General features: G+C 53.5%; 6 protein-coding genes across 6 annotated transcripts; 4 read left to right on the forward strand and 2 right to left on the reverse strand.

Moving 5' to 3' along the window:
• Positions 1-688: 688 nt before the first annotated feature.
• CC84DRAFT_1092602 (delta-12 fatty acid desaturas-like protein) lies at positions 689-2097 on the reverse strand (the record flags this gene model as incomplete). The annotated part of the gene is made up of 4 exons (XM_018174469.1): positions 689-929; positions 980-1695; positions 1748-1978; positions 2023-2097. 4 exons carry the CDS (start codon positions 2095-2097, stop codon positions 689-691), a joined length of 1263 nt encoding a protein of 420 aa, XP_018036459.1.
• A 780-nt stretch (positions 2098-2877) lies between these two features.
• CC84DRAFT_1044209 (uncharacterized protein) lies at positions 2878-3768 on the forward strand (the record flags this gene model as incomplete). Its single annotated transcript, XM_018173396.1, has 3 exons — positions 2878-3052; positions 3107-3560; positions 3615-3768. Coding segments are annotated over 3 exons (783 nt in total), but the record flags the coding sequence as incomplete, so codon positions are not given.
• Positions 3769-4827: 1059 nt separating this feature from the next.
• Positions 4828-6759, forward strand: CC84DRAFT_1187123 (MFS multidrug transporter-like protein; the record flags this gene model as incomplete). The annotated part of the gene is made up of 6 exons (XM_018180905.1): positions 4828-4880; positions 4932-5237; positions 5289-5495; positions 5540-5914; positions 5971-6335; positions 6386-6759. 6 exons carry the CDS (start codon positions 4828-4830, stop codon positions 6757-6759), a joined length of 1680 nt encoding a protein of 559 aa, XP_018036461.1.
• A 777-nt stretch (positions 6760-7536) lies between these two features.
• CC84DRAFT_1217367 (cytochrome P450) lies at positions 7537-9291 on the forward strand (the record flags this gene model as incomplete). The annotated part of the gene is made up of 4 exons (XM_018182886.1): positions 7537-7599; positions 7649-7799; positions 7854-7913; positions 8027-9291. 4 exons carry the CDS (start codon positions 7537-7539, stop codon positions 9289-9291), a joined length of 1539 nt encoding a protein of 512 aa, XP_018036462.1.
• A 312-nt stretch (positions 9292-9603) lies between these two features.
• CC84DRAFT_1176157 (heat shock protein Hsp88) lies at positions 9604-12091 on the reverse strand (the record flags this gene model as incomplete). The annotated part of the gene is made up of 4 exons (XM_018180198.1): positions 9604-9900; positions 9948-11880; positions 11933-11964; positions 12017-12091. The coding sequence occupies 4 exons, from the start codon at positions 12089-12091 to the stop codon at positions 9604-9606; spliced, it is 2337 nt and encodes a 778-aa protein (XP_018036463.1).
• A 439-nt stretch (positions 12092-12530) lies between these two features.
• Positions 12531-13715, forward strand: CC84DRAFT_1091965 (uncharacterized protein; the record flags this gene model as incomplete). The annotated part of the gene is made up of 1 exon (XM_018174423.1): positions 12531-13715. One exon carries the CDS (start codon positions 12531-12533, stop codon positions 13713-13715), a length of 1185 nt encoding a protein of 394 aa, XP_018036464.1.
• Between the last annotated feature and the right edge of the window lie 412 nt (positions 13716-14127).

Below are 14127 nucleotides of genomic sequence, written 5' to 3' on the forward strand. Positions count from 1 at the left end.
CAGGCAGTGCATCCGCATCCGCGACGTATCCGCGACGCCTCCGCTGCGCTTCAGGAACGGAAGGACCGGACCGAACAAAAGAGCCCGTTTCTTACACGGAAAATTCGACATTGAGATTTGGCCATGCTCAACACTAGGGTCCATCAACTGCATGATTGTGACAGGGTTTTTGTGGCTGTGTGAATCTCAGAACATGAGCATTTCGTGGATGCACGTCAAGCTATACCCTAGCCACTACATTCACATGGGTCACCAAGTGATGGCACGCCGCTGACCGATTTGGTCTCGGACTTCGTATCGAAGCCGATATGCTGGCTGTGATTTTATTTGCTGGGACTGTGTAATGAAGGAACTCAAGTGAAGGGTTGGTCCGGGGAGCAGCCAGCCAAACCCGATTAAATAGATTCAAAAGACTACCTATACGTGACTGCCTAGTTCAGGCCTAGTCCAGCCTTGCGACCCACCGCGACCGCAATCGAGTCCAAGTACACTGCTTTCAACCTTAACCATACTCTTCGTATCGCGCCTAGTCGATTTACTTCACGGATTCGCCCGTCGAACTACGTATCCGCCCTCGTGCGAGTGGACATCATGTGGTTAACTAGTCGATGTCATCCCTTCCAGTCCATGCACGTGGATGCATACGTATATGGAAGGTCACACATCAGATTTTTCTGAGACCCTTGGGTTACAGAGACCAAGACTTTCGACCCATGGAAATTTCTGGAGGCGGGGAAGGGCCGCCTTTATACCACATGACGCGATCACGTGGCTTTGCATCCTCGTTGTCCGGTTCAACCCATTGGCACTTTGTGAAGGCCGTCCAGATACCGGCGAGGAAAGAGCTGTTCCTATCACAATGATAGTGAGATCCCAGCAAAGGGACTATCGCCTTTGTAGCTTCCTCGGCATGGTAAAACGGGATCCGCCTGTCACCAATCAGTCGATTATAGAATTTGAAGGACAGATGTGTTCTTACGAAAATAAGTGGTGGATGACGTGGTACTCAATTATACCGTGAAAGAGATATCTTCCAGTCCATCCGAAGTCCCGATCCATCGTGGCAGTGGCCCCTCTAACAAAGCTCCATGCTTCATCCTCGTACTTCGGAAGACTCGGGTGGGTGTGGTGGAGGTATGTTATCGCAACAATCCAGTTATTCACCCACAGCCACGGCTGGATGTATAGTAGTACGACGGGGAGTCCAAGCGACTCTGAAGCATACCAGAGAACACCGGCCATTGCGAGCAAACCCAGGTCAGATGCGATAATCAGATGAGCTTCTTCGGGCCTGAACAGCGTGCTTCTGGGCGCGAAGTGGCTGTTTCCGAGGAAAGAGTCCGACCTTTTGCGGTGCAGACTTCCTGGCGAGCCGGTGATGTTAGTCAGTAGATACCAAGGGAATCCCAAGAGCTGTTGTATCAATATTCGGAATATTATCACAACCGGCGAGTCTTCCGTGAGTTCTTCTAAGCGATTTGCCTGGAAAAGAAGGCTCTCTGCGTATGAAATGCGTGTAGGGGGCACATAGTTGTGATCCTTTGCGAGGTTGTTTGCGTATATGTGGTGCCGGCGGTGGGAGGATTTCCAGGAGAAGTATGGAGTCAGCAATGACGAATGAAGGATGAAGCCCAGAACATCGTTAAGAGTCTGGGATGGAGAGAAGGCCATGTGGCCACATTCATGACCAAGGACCTGTAAACAAACATGAGTCAATCAAGCGTTGCAGTCAAGAAGGCTCCCTCACCCAGAGTCCCGTCAAAACGAGACCTTGAAGATAGCCGTACGAAATCCAGGCGATTGTCCGTAAATAGACACTGGGAAGGCTCGGTATACCAGTGTGAGCTACAGTGCCAAGGACCGCGGCTAACATGATGTCACGACTGAGATAATAGATCGACTTCGTGTACGATGGTTGGAAACAATGAGGTGGAATCTTATCTCGGAGCTGCTTTATGTCGACTTTCGAGTTGATAGTCTGTACATTTTAGCATGAAGTCTAACGACAATACCACCTCGTACACTCACACCAGACCCGACGAGCTCGGATGGGTGACTGTCATAGTCAATCGTGCTCGAAGACTTTCTCTTGGACATGTTGGCCGACTTCAGGTAACCGATACTCTTTGCAAAACGGATTGATCTTGTCGTATGTTTGACTTGCGCTATATATACATATTCGGGCCTCAGTAGAGTCATAGACATTGACCAATAGCCGGGTATCAGATCAAGACCTCGCGGATAGATCAACATACTACGCCGTGCTGCCCTCTCACCCCCTCTTGCATCCAGAGACCAAAGCGGACGGAGGTTTGCTTTCGGGGCGGCTATCATTCCGAGCAGTAGGCCCGGGTTTGTAAACCCAAGAGAGGAATATGATCTTCTCGATATTACTGTACGCCTTGTGTGGCAACACGTTCATCGCCGTTGACACTTGTTTCAAGCACCTCCACGGACTTCACAATCAACGTCCGTTCCATAAAGCTGGGGTTCTTGCAGGTTCGGGGTTTGAACAGAGACGACTGATTGGTTGATATGCATGGATGCGCCAATAGTCTCCAGGACTAAGCTAATGAGTGCATATTAACGAACCTATGCAAGCAAGTCTAGATCGCCGTTGTCATGACCGTAACTGATGTCTGCGTATTCGGCCCCCAGCATCCCCAGCCTCGCATTTTTCCGGTAGTGGTAGCTGCGCGAGAGGAACAGGGCTACCTAATGCCCCTCAGCGCGGAGGTTAGGGTTATAAAACTCTAGACTCTTTGCGAACGAACGTTGCTAGATATCCGGCTGATTCATGCCAACTGCATTTGCGATTATTCGTGATCCTTACCAAATTTCTTCACCATGAACGCTGTCAGAAATCTGCCTCCTGATGAATCACGTGGCCGTGAGCTCATCAACATAGCAGTTGCTTTCTTCATTTTAGACATCTGCTTCGTTTGCATGCGCATGTGGTCACGCCACATTCAGCGCACAAGGCTTCGACATGATGACTTCCTTGTCCTTGCGGCATTGACTGTCATTACTGGAACATGTGCTACTTCCATATGTAAGCATAAGCTTTTCATTCCGCACCAGTGCATGTCTTTCTAACATCTTTAAGATGCGGTCAAACGAGGCGGCGTTGGACGACACTTGCAATACGTACCCAAGGAGCAGAGAATCGAGTGGCTAAAATCGGTTTACGTTGCCGCGCCATCACTCTACATCATATCCGCGGTGCTGCCCAAATTGGCTGTGATTTCCATGTATCTCAAGATCTTTCAAAGCAAGTTCTCCCGAGCATGCTGCTGGGTGGTTGTGTTTGTCCTGGTCGCAACACCGCTGGCCTGTGTTCCAGTTATCATCTGCCAGTGCCGACCTCTTGAATACCTTTGGAATAAGACTATCCCAGGCGGCCACTGCGTCAATCAAGCGTTGATGTTCCGCTACGGAAGTCTTCCAAACATAATAACCGACGTTGCTATGCTACTGCTTCCGATGCCTTTGGTCTGGAATCTTCACAGTTCATCCAAAGTAAAGTTTGGTCTGTTCATCACCTTTCTGATAGGGAGCATGTAAGTACCCACTTCGAAGCTTATATGCCCTTTTCAGGGATTAATGATTCGTAGCGGTTTGGTCACATCAATCATTCGCTTTGTCGCCTTCTTTACACCAATTGTCGACGGCACCTGGGCCGCCGTGTCCCTCTTAACCTGGATCATCATCGAACCGAGTATCTATCTGTGGGCTGCATGTATGCTCGCATTCAAGCCCCTGCTCCGACATCTGATTCACGAGAGTTCGTTGTCTCGGATTATCGCTCGATCACGGTCTGGTGCAAAGACTTCTAGCGACGAACAAGGTTCGTTCGGGCGCCGGGACCAAAGATCGGATGCGAGCGCTATCAGACTCCCAAGTGACGATTCCGAGTCTCAGAGGAAGATTCTGCGCCAGCGCGAATTTTGCATCGAGCACTCCGCCACCAGTACCATGGGCACAAAAGGCAGCGAAGAGTTTGACATGCACCCCATTGCAACGGTATCCAGGTGAGGAAGGCGCTGTAAACCGAACCCCGAGTTCAGTAGTTTGGAATACGGCCGTAGTAGGCTATATTGCGGGGCAGACGCATTTATCCCTGCCCTCAAGTACTGGAGGTGGACGCGGATGAGTTAGGGGTGAGGAGATAGTGGCGTTGCCATGGTAGACTAACGCACGCACTCACGTGCGTTATGAAAACAAGTCCGAGTTGCCTCCAAGACAGCCTTGAGATAAGACTAATTTTTCCTCCTCTCATGTTCAGTGATTATCTGCAACCCCATGAGTGGCTTACCTGTAGGATTGGGATCCCGGGCGCCAGGCGCCGGATAGAACCACTGCGTCGGTTTACCCTGACCGGGAAAGTCTTTGCACCTGAAACGAGGCGAACCGTTGAACAGCAAATCTACTGTTTTCCTGTTTCCTAATGCGACTCACGGGCAAAACTGCCCGGGCATATGTACGCGGCCCAGCTCGGTTATATGCGCTCAATTTGAGGATAGATTGGCAGCATGGGGCGTAGCTGTGAGGCGCAACGTTTGTGGTGCATCAGTGTCGCGAGCGACACTGTGTCAATCTTACTCCTAACGCGTTCCCGCCTCTGCTTGTGATTTGCATTCGCAACGTAGCGGCGCCTACACAACTGCTTGTTCGATTCTCAACTTCACCATCGACACTTGAAACGCTACTTCTTTGCCGAACCGCGTTCTCAACGTTGGGATCGCTCCAATGAAGATTCTCGATGATCGAATCGAGGAACAACAAGTCTTGCCTGAGGAGCCACCCAGAGGCACAGTTCAGAACGAGATGGAACATTCGGGGTTACTATCAGGGTGGAGGCTGCGTGCAGTTACCTCAAGGTACGCGGCTCATCCCCTCTTCCGAGAAACTTGTTGATCTCAGTTCAAAAGTATCGCTCTGGCAATGTTTCTTGTCAACATCGAAGTGTCCGTAGTTGCTACCTCGTTAGTTGCTATCGTAGATGATTTGCAAGGGTTCAACCGCATCGGCTGGGTCGTAACGAGCTACCTCGTCACATATACCAGTATGTATCCACACATATTCAGGCCTCACATTGCTGATACTACGCAAGGCTTGATCATAATTTGGTCGAAGTTCAGTAACGCTTGGGGTCGCAAAACGTGCATGGTGTGCGCCCTCTTCTTGTTCGTCGCGTTTTCGGGCGCCTGCGGAGGCTCCCAATCTATGACACAACTGTAGGTTATATTGCTCGAAAATATTTCCAAGGATAGCTGATATATGACCAGAATCATATTCCGCTCGTTTCAAGGCGTTGGCGCGGCGGGTTGCGTCTCCTTGGGACTGACTATCGCGTATGAAATGGTTGCAGAGCACGACTACCCCAAGTATGCTGCTATCATCTCCTCATTCAGCGCTTTTGGCAGCTTGGTCGGTCCATTGCTAGGTGGAGCATTCAGCGAAAAGGTTTCGTGGCGGTGGATATTCTTAATCAAGTAAGCAATCCTCGACGTGCCCTTCCCTGCTAAAATCCTATTAGTGTGCCCGTTGGAAGTCTGATTTGTGTTCTCTTGTTCTTCAGCATCCCCAATCGATTCCCTTATCAGAACCAACCCATAGCCACCTCTAGGGACGGCGTTCATCGTTCGAAACTTGCTCGCTCAAGGAGCCTCGATCTCCTGGGAGCCTTCTGTCTGCTTGGGGCGTCCTTGCTATTGGTCACAGCCTTGCTGGAAGCAGGGGTGACTTTCAAATGGAAATCTGCACCAACGATATCTCTATTTACCCTATCTGGAATACTCTGGATCGCATTCGTACTCCAAGAATACCGTCTCTCGAAATCAGTACACACAACCACCGAGCCAATCTTCCCGTGGGAATTCTTTCAGAATCGGGCGTGGGTGGGTACGCTAATGTAAGCATCCTTTTTCTTTGGCCTATTGAATCATATACAAGCTAATCCGAATTAAGGCTCTCTTTGCTATCCGGTGCCCCCTATATTGTTGAGATCATCGACATTCCGCAGCGCTTCCAAACACTCGGTGTGGATGCTTTTGGGGCGGGTGTCCGATTGATACCTTTCAATCTCCTGATCGCTCTTGGAGCTGTTGCTGTCAATATAGTGGCTGGGAAATCCGGAATACCACCCATTGTTCTACTATCAGTTGGCGTGGCATTTCAGCTGACTGGCGTATGTCTTCTGTCAACATTGACCAGTGTGACATCAATACCTAGCGCCATATATGGTTACCAAGTACTGACTGGTCTGGGAATCGGCATAATGTTCGGGTTGTGTCTTGTCCTACCCCCTGCGGTTGCCAAAAGCAGAGACCTGGGTGAGTGGCTCGCACACAGTGATTTGATCAACGGCTAATACAGTAAACAGCCCTTTGCGCGGGAGCGGTTCTGCAGTTCCGGGTATTAGGTGGAGCTTTGGCATTAGCTGTTGCGACTACAGTTTGGAATAACTACGCCACCACCCGCCTCCAGCATCTACTACCACCGGACCAACTGTCGATGATCTTGAAATCTACCGGTGCAGTGTCGCTATTACCTGAACCAGCCAAACGCCAAGTCATGGAGGTCTTAGTTCGTTCGTACAATCAGCGGACACGAGTGCTTATCGGTTTTACGGCTGCACAATTTGTCGCTGTAATGATGCTGTGGAGGAGACCGCAGATATCTTTCACCCAGAAAGATTCTAAGAAAACTGAGAAAACTGAACATAGCTCTATCACGGATGCTGCCTTGAAGAGCTAGTGGGTACCGACTTGCAAGGTTCAGAGGCATCAGAATGGGGTATATGTCATGTGTAGTATTGTGGGCATCAGAGTATGGGGTAATAACTAGTTTCCCGTGCAATTTCCGCCTGCTCAAAACGGATAGCATTTGTTGAATGTATTGTCAAGCCCACTAGTACATGATTTCTCCTAGGGGCTGATCCAGCAAGCAATCAATGCTTACACAGACTCACCATATCTCTCGGACTGTTGAAACCCCTTTCGTATGATTTCTTCAGAGCCATGAATGAACCCATACCAAGTCAGCTGAGCTTGGGATAAAGTTTCAAGGATTATCATCCCAGCTACATTATGGCTGCAATGCTAGGTTCATTGCGCGACACAGGTCCCGAGAGAATGGATCCGTGTGTAACACCAAGACAAGGAAGAGGAAGGCACTAATGTCCCTCGATATTAGACACGCGTGCCTGCAGACCGTTACGGACCTCCTTTGAGCATGCCGATGGATGATCCAATCTATCTCGGTGACCGAAACCCTTGACTGGGATTGTGCAGCTATCCTTGCAAGGCGTGCATCCGGGACGGCCATCGCTTCCAGCGATCGCTGTGCTACATGTCGCGTATCACGTTTTTGGGGGCCGTCTATTGTCTTTGTATTGTACCAGTTGATATGCACTCGCTGGCCCCTTTAGCGGACGTTGAAAAGCATATTTGGCTTTAGCCATCTGGCTCAATTCAGGCTATTGCTTCATATTCACTCTCCAACCTCAAAGAATCGTTAATAACGTGATCAATGATGGCTTTTTGGGGGTTGCCAACGCTCCTAATCAAGGTTGCGATCGGTGTACTTTTACTTCGAGTAGGTAAAATCCACACACTGTCAGTTGGTGACTCCACTGACAGCGAAGTTTATAATCATCTACTCCCATCGCTGGTTTCTCAACGCACTCTCTCACGAACCAGGACCCTTCATCGCAAAATTCACCGACTGGTACGGCGCGTATCATAGTGCTCTCGGCCAACTTCACATCCGCACACTGGAAGCGCATAAACGCTATGGTATATATACACTCTTTCCAAAGCAAGTATTGAGTTAGTCTAAGGTTGGCACAGGATCTGCATTCCGCGGAGGCCCCAACAAGATGGTGTTCAACACGGTCACCGCTTTCCATGGTAAGCACAAGCTATGCCATGCTACCCAGAACCCCACTGATATGGCGCGGACATCAACGTCAACAAGACAAAGCTGGTCCAGAAATCCCGCGGCTATCTCTCTATGCTCCCAGCTCCTGGGGTCTTCAACATCCACACGGCTATCGACAAAGAGCTGCACAGGTTCAAGCGCCGCATGATCAGCCAAGGGCTCTCGGACCCGTGCATGCGCGAGTTCGAGCCCAGCCTGCTCGAGCACGTGGACAAATTTGTCCGGAACATTGCACGAGCCGCCTCGGCACAACCAGGGCAATGGTCGGCGCCGGTAAACATGTCGGAGCAGTGCAAATATCTCGGCTTCGATATCATGGGCGAGTTCGGCTTCGGTCAGTCTTTTGGCTTGCTGGACGGCCCCACGAACCGCTTCTTGATCGATGCCGTGACAGCAGCAAGTCACCGGTCGGCGGTATACGGCCAGTTTCCTGATCTCGCCAAGGTCAAGTTGGAAAAGATACTGTACCCACGCGCCTCGTCCATGCGCATGAAGTACATGACTCTGATGACCCGGCTCCTGCGCGAGAGACTGGAGGCTGAGGAAGACGGACGCGCCAAGCGAGACCTATTCTCCTTCATCGTGCACGCCACCGACGAGGAGACGGGGCGGAGTTTCTCGCAAGCCGAGCTCTGGTCTGAGGCACGATTCCTACTGATCGCGGGGTCAGACACCACCTCTACCGGGCTCACGGCGCTGTTCTTCTATCTCTCGAGGTATCCGGAGTGCTATGACAAGGTTGCACGGGAAGTGCGCAGCACGTTCCGCTCTGGACACGAGATCCATTGCGGATTGAACTCAAAGATGCCACAGTGCGTCTATCTACGAGCTTGTATCGATGAAGCGATGCGCATGACGCCTCCTGCGGGAGGAGTCCTGTGGAGAGAGGTCTCTAAAGGTAGCGGTGGTATTGTCATAGACGGCCACTATGTTCCAGAGGGCTGTGACGTAGGGGCCTCCATCTACTGCGTCCAGCACAACGAAGAGTACTTCCCGGACTCGTTCTCTTTCTGTCCAGACCGCTGGATCGTATCCGAGGGCAATCCCAAGGAGAAGATAGAGTTGGCGAGACAGGCTTTCGTACCGTTTTCTCTGGGACCGCGCGGGTGTCCAGGAAAAACTATGGCTTACATGGAATTGAGCACTGCGATGGCGAAAGCGCTGTGGTACTTTGATTTTGAAGCTGCAGATGGGGATCTCGGCGTTGTTGGTGCCGGGAAGCTCGGCGGGCCCCCGGGCAGACAACGTCCGAACGAGTTTCAGCTCATTGATCACTTGACTAGTACCCACGATGGCCCATACATAAAGTACAAGCTACGTGAGGACGTCTCGGAGCTCCTGCGGTAGCTTCAGCTCGTTGATAGCAAGCCATGCATAGAGTATGCGCCTATTTGACGGGGTGAACAGGAGAATGGCTCTTGTACTTTCGGACGTTTGAACTATGGAAGCACAACTGTCAATGTCGTATCGAAATCATGTTCGGTCATCTATGGAGTCTATCATAAACAATTCACAGACAGTCGTAGCTTGCTAGCATCGCCAAAGGAGTTAGTCATGAAATTGCCCCCATTATCCATTCAAAAAAGGGAACCCATCACTCCCACTCCGATCAATGCTTTTGCTCATCCTATATCGCTTTTTTCATGCACAAATCTGCCTCTACGATGAAGGCTCCTCGACCTCGTCCGGCTTCTGCGTCTCCGCGTCCGTCATCTCAGCGTCCTTGGGCTCGGGCGCGTTGGCCTGCTGCTTGGCCTCGGCCTCGCGCTTCTGGCGTTCGATCTCGGCCTGCTTCTGGGCGGCCTGCTCCTCGTGCTTCTTGCGGATCGAGGCCTGCTCCTCCTGGATCTTGTCCCTGTACCGCTGGATGATGGGGCCGGCGATCGAACGGATATCCTCCGACTTGGAGACGTACTGTGCCTTGGTGGCGTCCTCGCCCTCGTCATATAGCCAGTCCTATGACCGGGTTAGCGTGATCAAGATGCGTGGCTCGGAGTGCTTACCTCTGTCTGCTCGAGCTTGGCATTCAGCCGGGCCTTCTCGTCATCGCTGGCGAACTCGGCGTATACATCGAGGATCTTGTCCTTGAGCTCGTAGATGAACGCCTCAAGGTCATTCTTCTGGTTCTCGGTGTCTTGGACAAGCTTGTCCTCCATGACCATCTGATTCTCCCTCTCCTGAGCCGTCTCCTTGTTCGACAAGTCCAGGGTGGCGGTGCCAGAGGAGATGGGTAGATCGCCCTTGCGCTGCTGCTTCTTGACCTTGCGCATCTTCGGAGGCTCCTTGGGTTCCTTAGAGTCGACGTCCATTGCCTGCCGGTTTTTTGTTAGCGCCTCGTCAACAGCCAAAGAAACAGAAGCTTGCGATACGCTAGTAGAATTCGATTTGCGTCTTTTCGCAGCGCGCTCTTGAGGAGACTCATCGGACTGCTGCTCGCTACTCGGATCGACAGAATCGTAAGGCGAATCGGAAAAAGCAGAAGTGGAAATACGTACGTCGCCCTCCTTCTTCTCCTCAGGAATGGGTTCTTCAACCTCAACCTCCTCCACGTAGTACCCGGATTCGACATTGAGAATACCGTGCACGTTGAGACGCGCCTTCAGCTTGCAAATCATGAAGTCACCCTTGGGGTCCTCCTTGACGCCCTTGACCGAGAAACGGCCAATCCAGGGGTTCATTTTTCCGGGCAGATCCTCTGGTTTTGCGTACTTGGCTTCCAGGTCAAAGGGGTGCTTTCGGTAGAAGGTGAGGATCTTTGTTGAAGGCATGACGTTGCCCTTGTTGAAGACGGTCAAGCTGGTGTCCTCGTCGGGGATGTCCTCGGACTTCTCCCACGTGAATTCGATGGGGTAGCTGACCATGTCGTGTACAGAGAAGTCGCGGACGCGGAAAACGGGGGAAAGGATGGCGCAGCTGAAAGCGCAGCCACGAGCGACGGCCTCGTCCTGGTTCAGGGTGAAAGACAAAGGCTTGCCGAAGAATTCCTGGATCTTGTTCTTAAGGGCAGGCACACGCGTGCAGCCACCGACCATCTCGATGATGTCGATATCCTCAGGCTTGAGCTTGGCTTCAGCGAGAGCCTGCTCAAGCGGGACGGTGGCGCGCTCGAGCAGAGGCTTCATGAGCTCCTCGAGCTCCTCACGCTTGAGCATACCGCGAACATCCACGTCGTTCATGACGGACTCAATGTTCAGGGGAGCAGCGCTGTTGGCGGAAAGAATCTTCTTCAGCTTCTCCACACCGGCCTGGACTCGGAACTTTGCCTTTGCGTTCTCGAAGATGTCAATCTTGAACTTCTCCTTGAACTCCTTGCCAAAGTGCTCGACGAGGGCCTGGTCAATGTAACGACCACCAAAGTGGCGGTCCCAGGCGGTGGACTTGACGGTCAGCTCGCCTTTCCTGAACTCGACGATGGACGCAGTGTAGTTGCTGTGGCCAATGTTGACGAATGCTACCCGCTTGGGCTTCTCTTCGGGCGCGGGAAGATCGAGCTTTGTGATGCCCCAGCCAAGGGCGGCGGCGGTGGTGTCGTTGATCAAGCGCAGCGTCTTGAGTCCGGCGATCTCGGAAGCATCGAGCAGGGCTCTCCGCTGGGCGTCGGTGTACCAAGCCGGGACGCTGATGACGACGTCGGCGACGGGGAGCTTGAGCTCAGCAGAGGCGGTCTGCTTGATCTTGGTGAGGAACATGGCCTGGATCTGCGTGGCCGTGAACTTCTCCTTCTTGCCCAGGTAGGTGACCTCGGCGCCGATCTGGCCGTCGACATCGACCAAGGGCGCCGAGACAAAGTTCTTCTCGACCTCGACATCGGGGTCGCTGAGCTGGCGGCCGGCAAGGCGGTTGAAGGACGAGACGGTGTTCTTGAGGTTGGACACCTCCTGGTTCTTTGCGGGCTCGCCGATGTACCTGCTCTTGGGGCCGAAGCCTACGAGAGAGCTGCAGAGGCGTTAGTGGTCTGAGTTTTCTGGGTAGCGTTGCGAGGACCTACGGCGTGGCGCGGTTGGAAACTTCATTTGTGATCTGGGAACAGTCAGCATTGCGTGCGGCGCATGGTCGGGGCAGGGGCACGTACGACGTCGACACCGCGATTCCGGGCAACGGCAATGACGGTGTTCAGCGTCCCCAAGTCTACTCCCACGACAGACATGTTTGCGTGTATGCGATGTGGCGGGGTATCGGGCGGGTTTTCAGGTCGAAGCGCGTGCGGTCCGGGGTACTCAGGGTTTAAGAGAGCGTCGTGGAGGAGTGCAGGCAAGCTCTGTACAGAATTTGAGCGGGATCTGGGGCTGCCGGGTCCGCTGGGCTGAGTGTTGCAGAGGCTTCGAGCGTCTTCGCCTGCTTTCTACAGCCAACTAGACTAGCCGCCAGCAAAAAAAGGTGGGATGGCCAAGTGGGCTGTGGCACGGGCCAGCCACACCCAGCCACACCCAGCGCTCTCCACGCCCACACGGCACCGCAGGCCTGCGTCATGGCAAGCCCACCGTCGACTCGAGCAGCCCTGCCGCCGGCCCAGACCGCCCGCCGCGCCCTGCGTCGCTGACCTGCCGCTGCGACTGCGGTTGAGACGCGTCGTCCTGCAAGCAACCATGGCCGACGTCCCCCCCTATCCGCTGTACGGCAGGAGCTACCTGCTCTACCGCGTCTCGCCGCTGCACCACGGCGACGCGCCGCTGCTGCGCGAGCCGGCCCTGAACACACACGCCAAGCGCCTGCGGGAGCAGCTGAAGGGCGACAATGTGCGCGGCGTCGACGTCGACTTCGCAGCGACCGAGGGCGCGCTGCCCAACCTGGGCCCGCTCGACGCGTGCAGCTGGGACGTGATTGGCGACGACGACGCGTGGATCGACCGCCATCGCCAGCTGCTACATCCCGACGCCTCCCAGTTGACCACCGTCGTGCCTGCAGAGCATGCCCGGGGCATCCACGTCAGCCTCGACTACGAGACCCAGTCGTACAACGCCCTGTTGCTGCGGGATCCGTCCTCCACCGCCGCCCCCGATGGCTTCACCTCGCTCCCGCTGTTGCTGGTCAAGATGCCCTCGGCCATCCGCGACATCTTCCTCAACTACATCCGCACCAGCTTCGATGCCCATGTGGCCCCGCTGAGACTGTCTTCGGCCTTTGTCACCTCCACCCTCGAGACCTACTTCCGCCGCCTGACCGCCAGCACCTCCACGCAGACGGTACAGGACGTGATCAGACAGCTGCAAGTTCAACTATCCTTCCCGACTGCTACGACACTCCTCAGGCACCTCGACGTGACCATGGCGGGCCGCGATGTTCCCGGTTTCTTGAGCCGCGGGAGGCTGCTGCGAAACGCAAAGGACAGGCCGTTCACGGCTGCGTTAGCCGCCTACATGAGGGAGCACCTTGCTCTGGACATTTCCCATCCCAAAGTCCGCATCTCGCGGATATCCTGCGCCAGCTTTGTCCTGGCCACCGACCGGCTGAAGCTCATGGCACCTGACATTGCTGATGTATCCATCGTGGACAGCGATACGCCCGAAGGGAGCGCGGGGGAACTTGCCGTTCAAGACTTCTACGCTTCTCTAGTCAAGGAAGCCACTGGGACCGGCAAGTTCCTATCCGAAGACCTCACGATGGACAGGAGATCGTCGACTCCCTCGTCCTCCACGAGCGCGAGTGCGAGCCGCCGAAAACGTGCGGTGAGCAATGTGGCCGCCGGGTCTCGGACCTCGAAACGATCAAAAGCAAGAGAAAAGGAAAATCGCGACGGTGTGCTTGGTGATGCAGAAATGGCTGATGCGTGATAATCTCAGTCAAACTCAAGGCACCTCTTGCACGCGCTCTCGGTTTCCGGCTCTGGCCGCTGTTGCCTCCCGTTCCGTTTCTCCTTAGAAGTTATATACCCCTTCCCTATCCAATTAATTATTTTGATCGCTTATTTATCCTTCCCTGACACGGCATCTTCGAACAATTCCCAACAATTCCGTTGCGAGCAGACGTTTATTTGCGACACGCAAGTCCCACGCGAGCGCTACTTCATCTTCGCATGGAGGCCCTCGCGTCTAAACGTGTGACATACCTTTATCCTACACTTGTGTTTCAATGAGTTGCGACCTAACTACTATGACAAGTGCCTGCGTCCTGATAGGTTTCTCGGCTGCTCTGCTCACGCCCATTCAAAGCTTCGCGTGCCTTTCGGCAACGCCAACGGACTGC

This window comes from Paraphaeosphaeria sporulosa (assembly GCF_001642045.1).
Source record: "Paraphaeosphaeria sporulosa strain AP3s5-JAC2a unplaced genomic scaffold CC84scaffold_5, whole genome shotgun sequence".
Taxonomy (NCBI): Eukaryota; Fungi; Ascomycota; class Dothideomycetes; order Pleosporales; family Didymosphaeriaceae; genus Paraphaeosphaeria; species Paraphaeosphaeria sporulosa.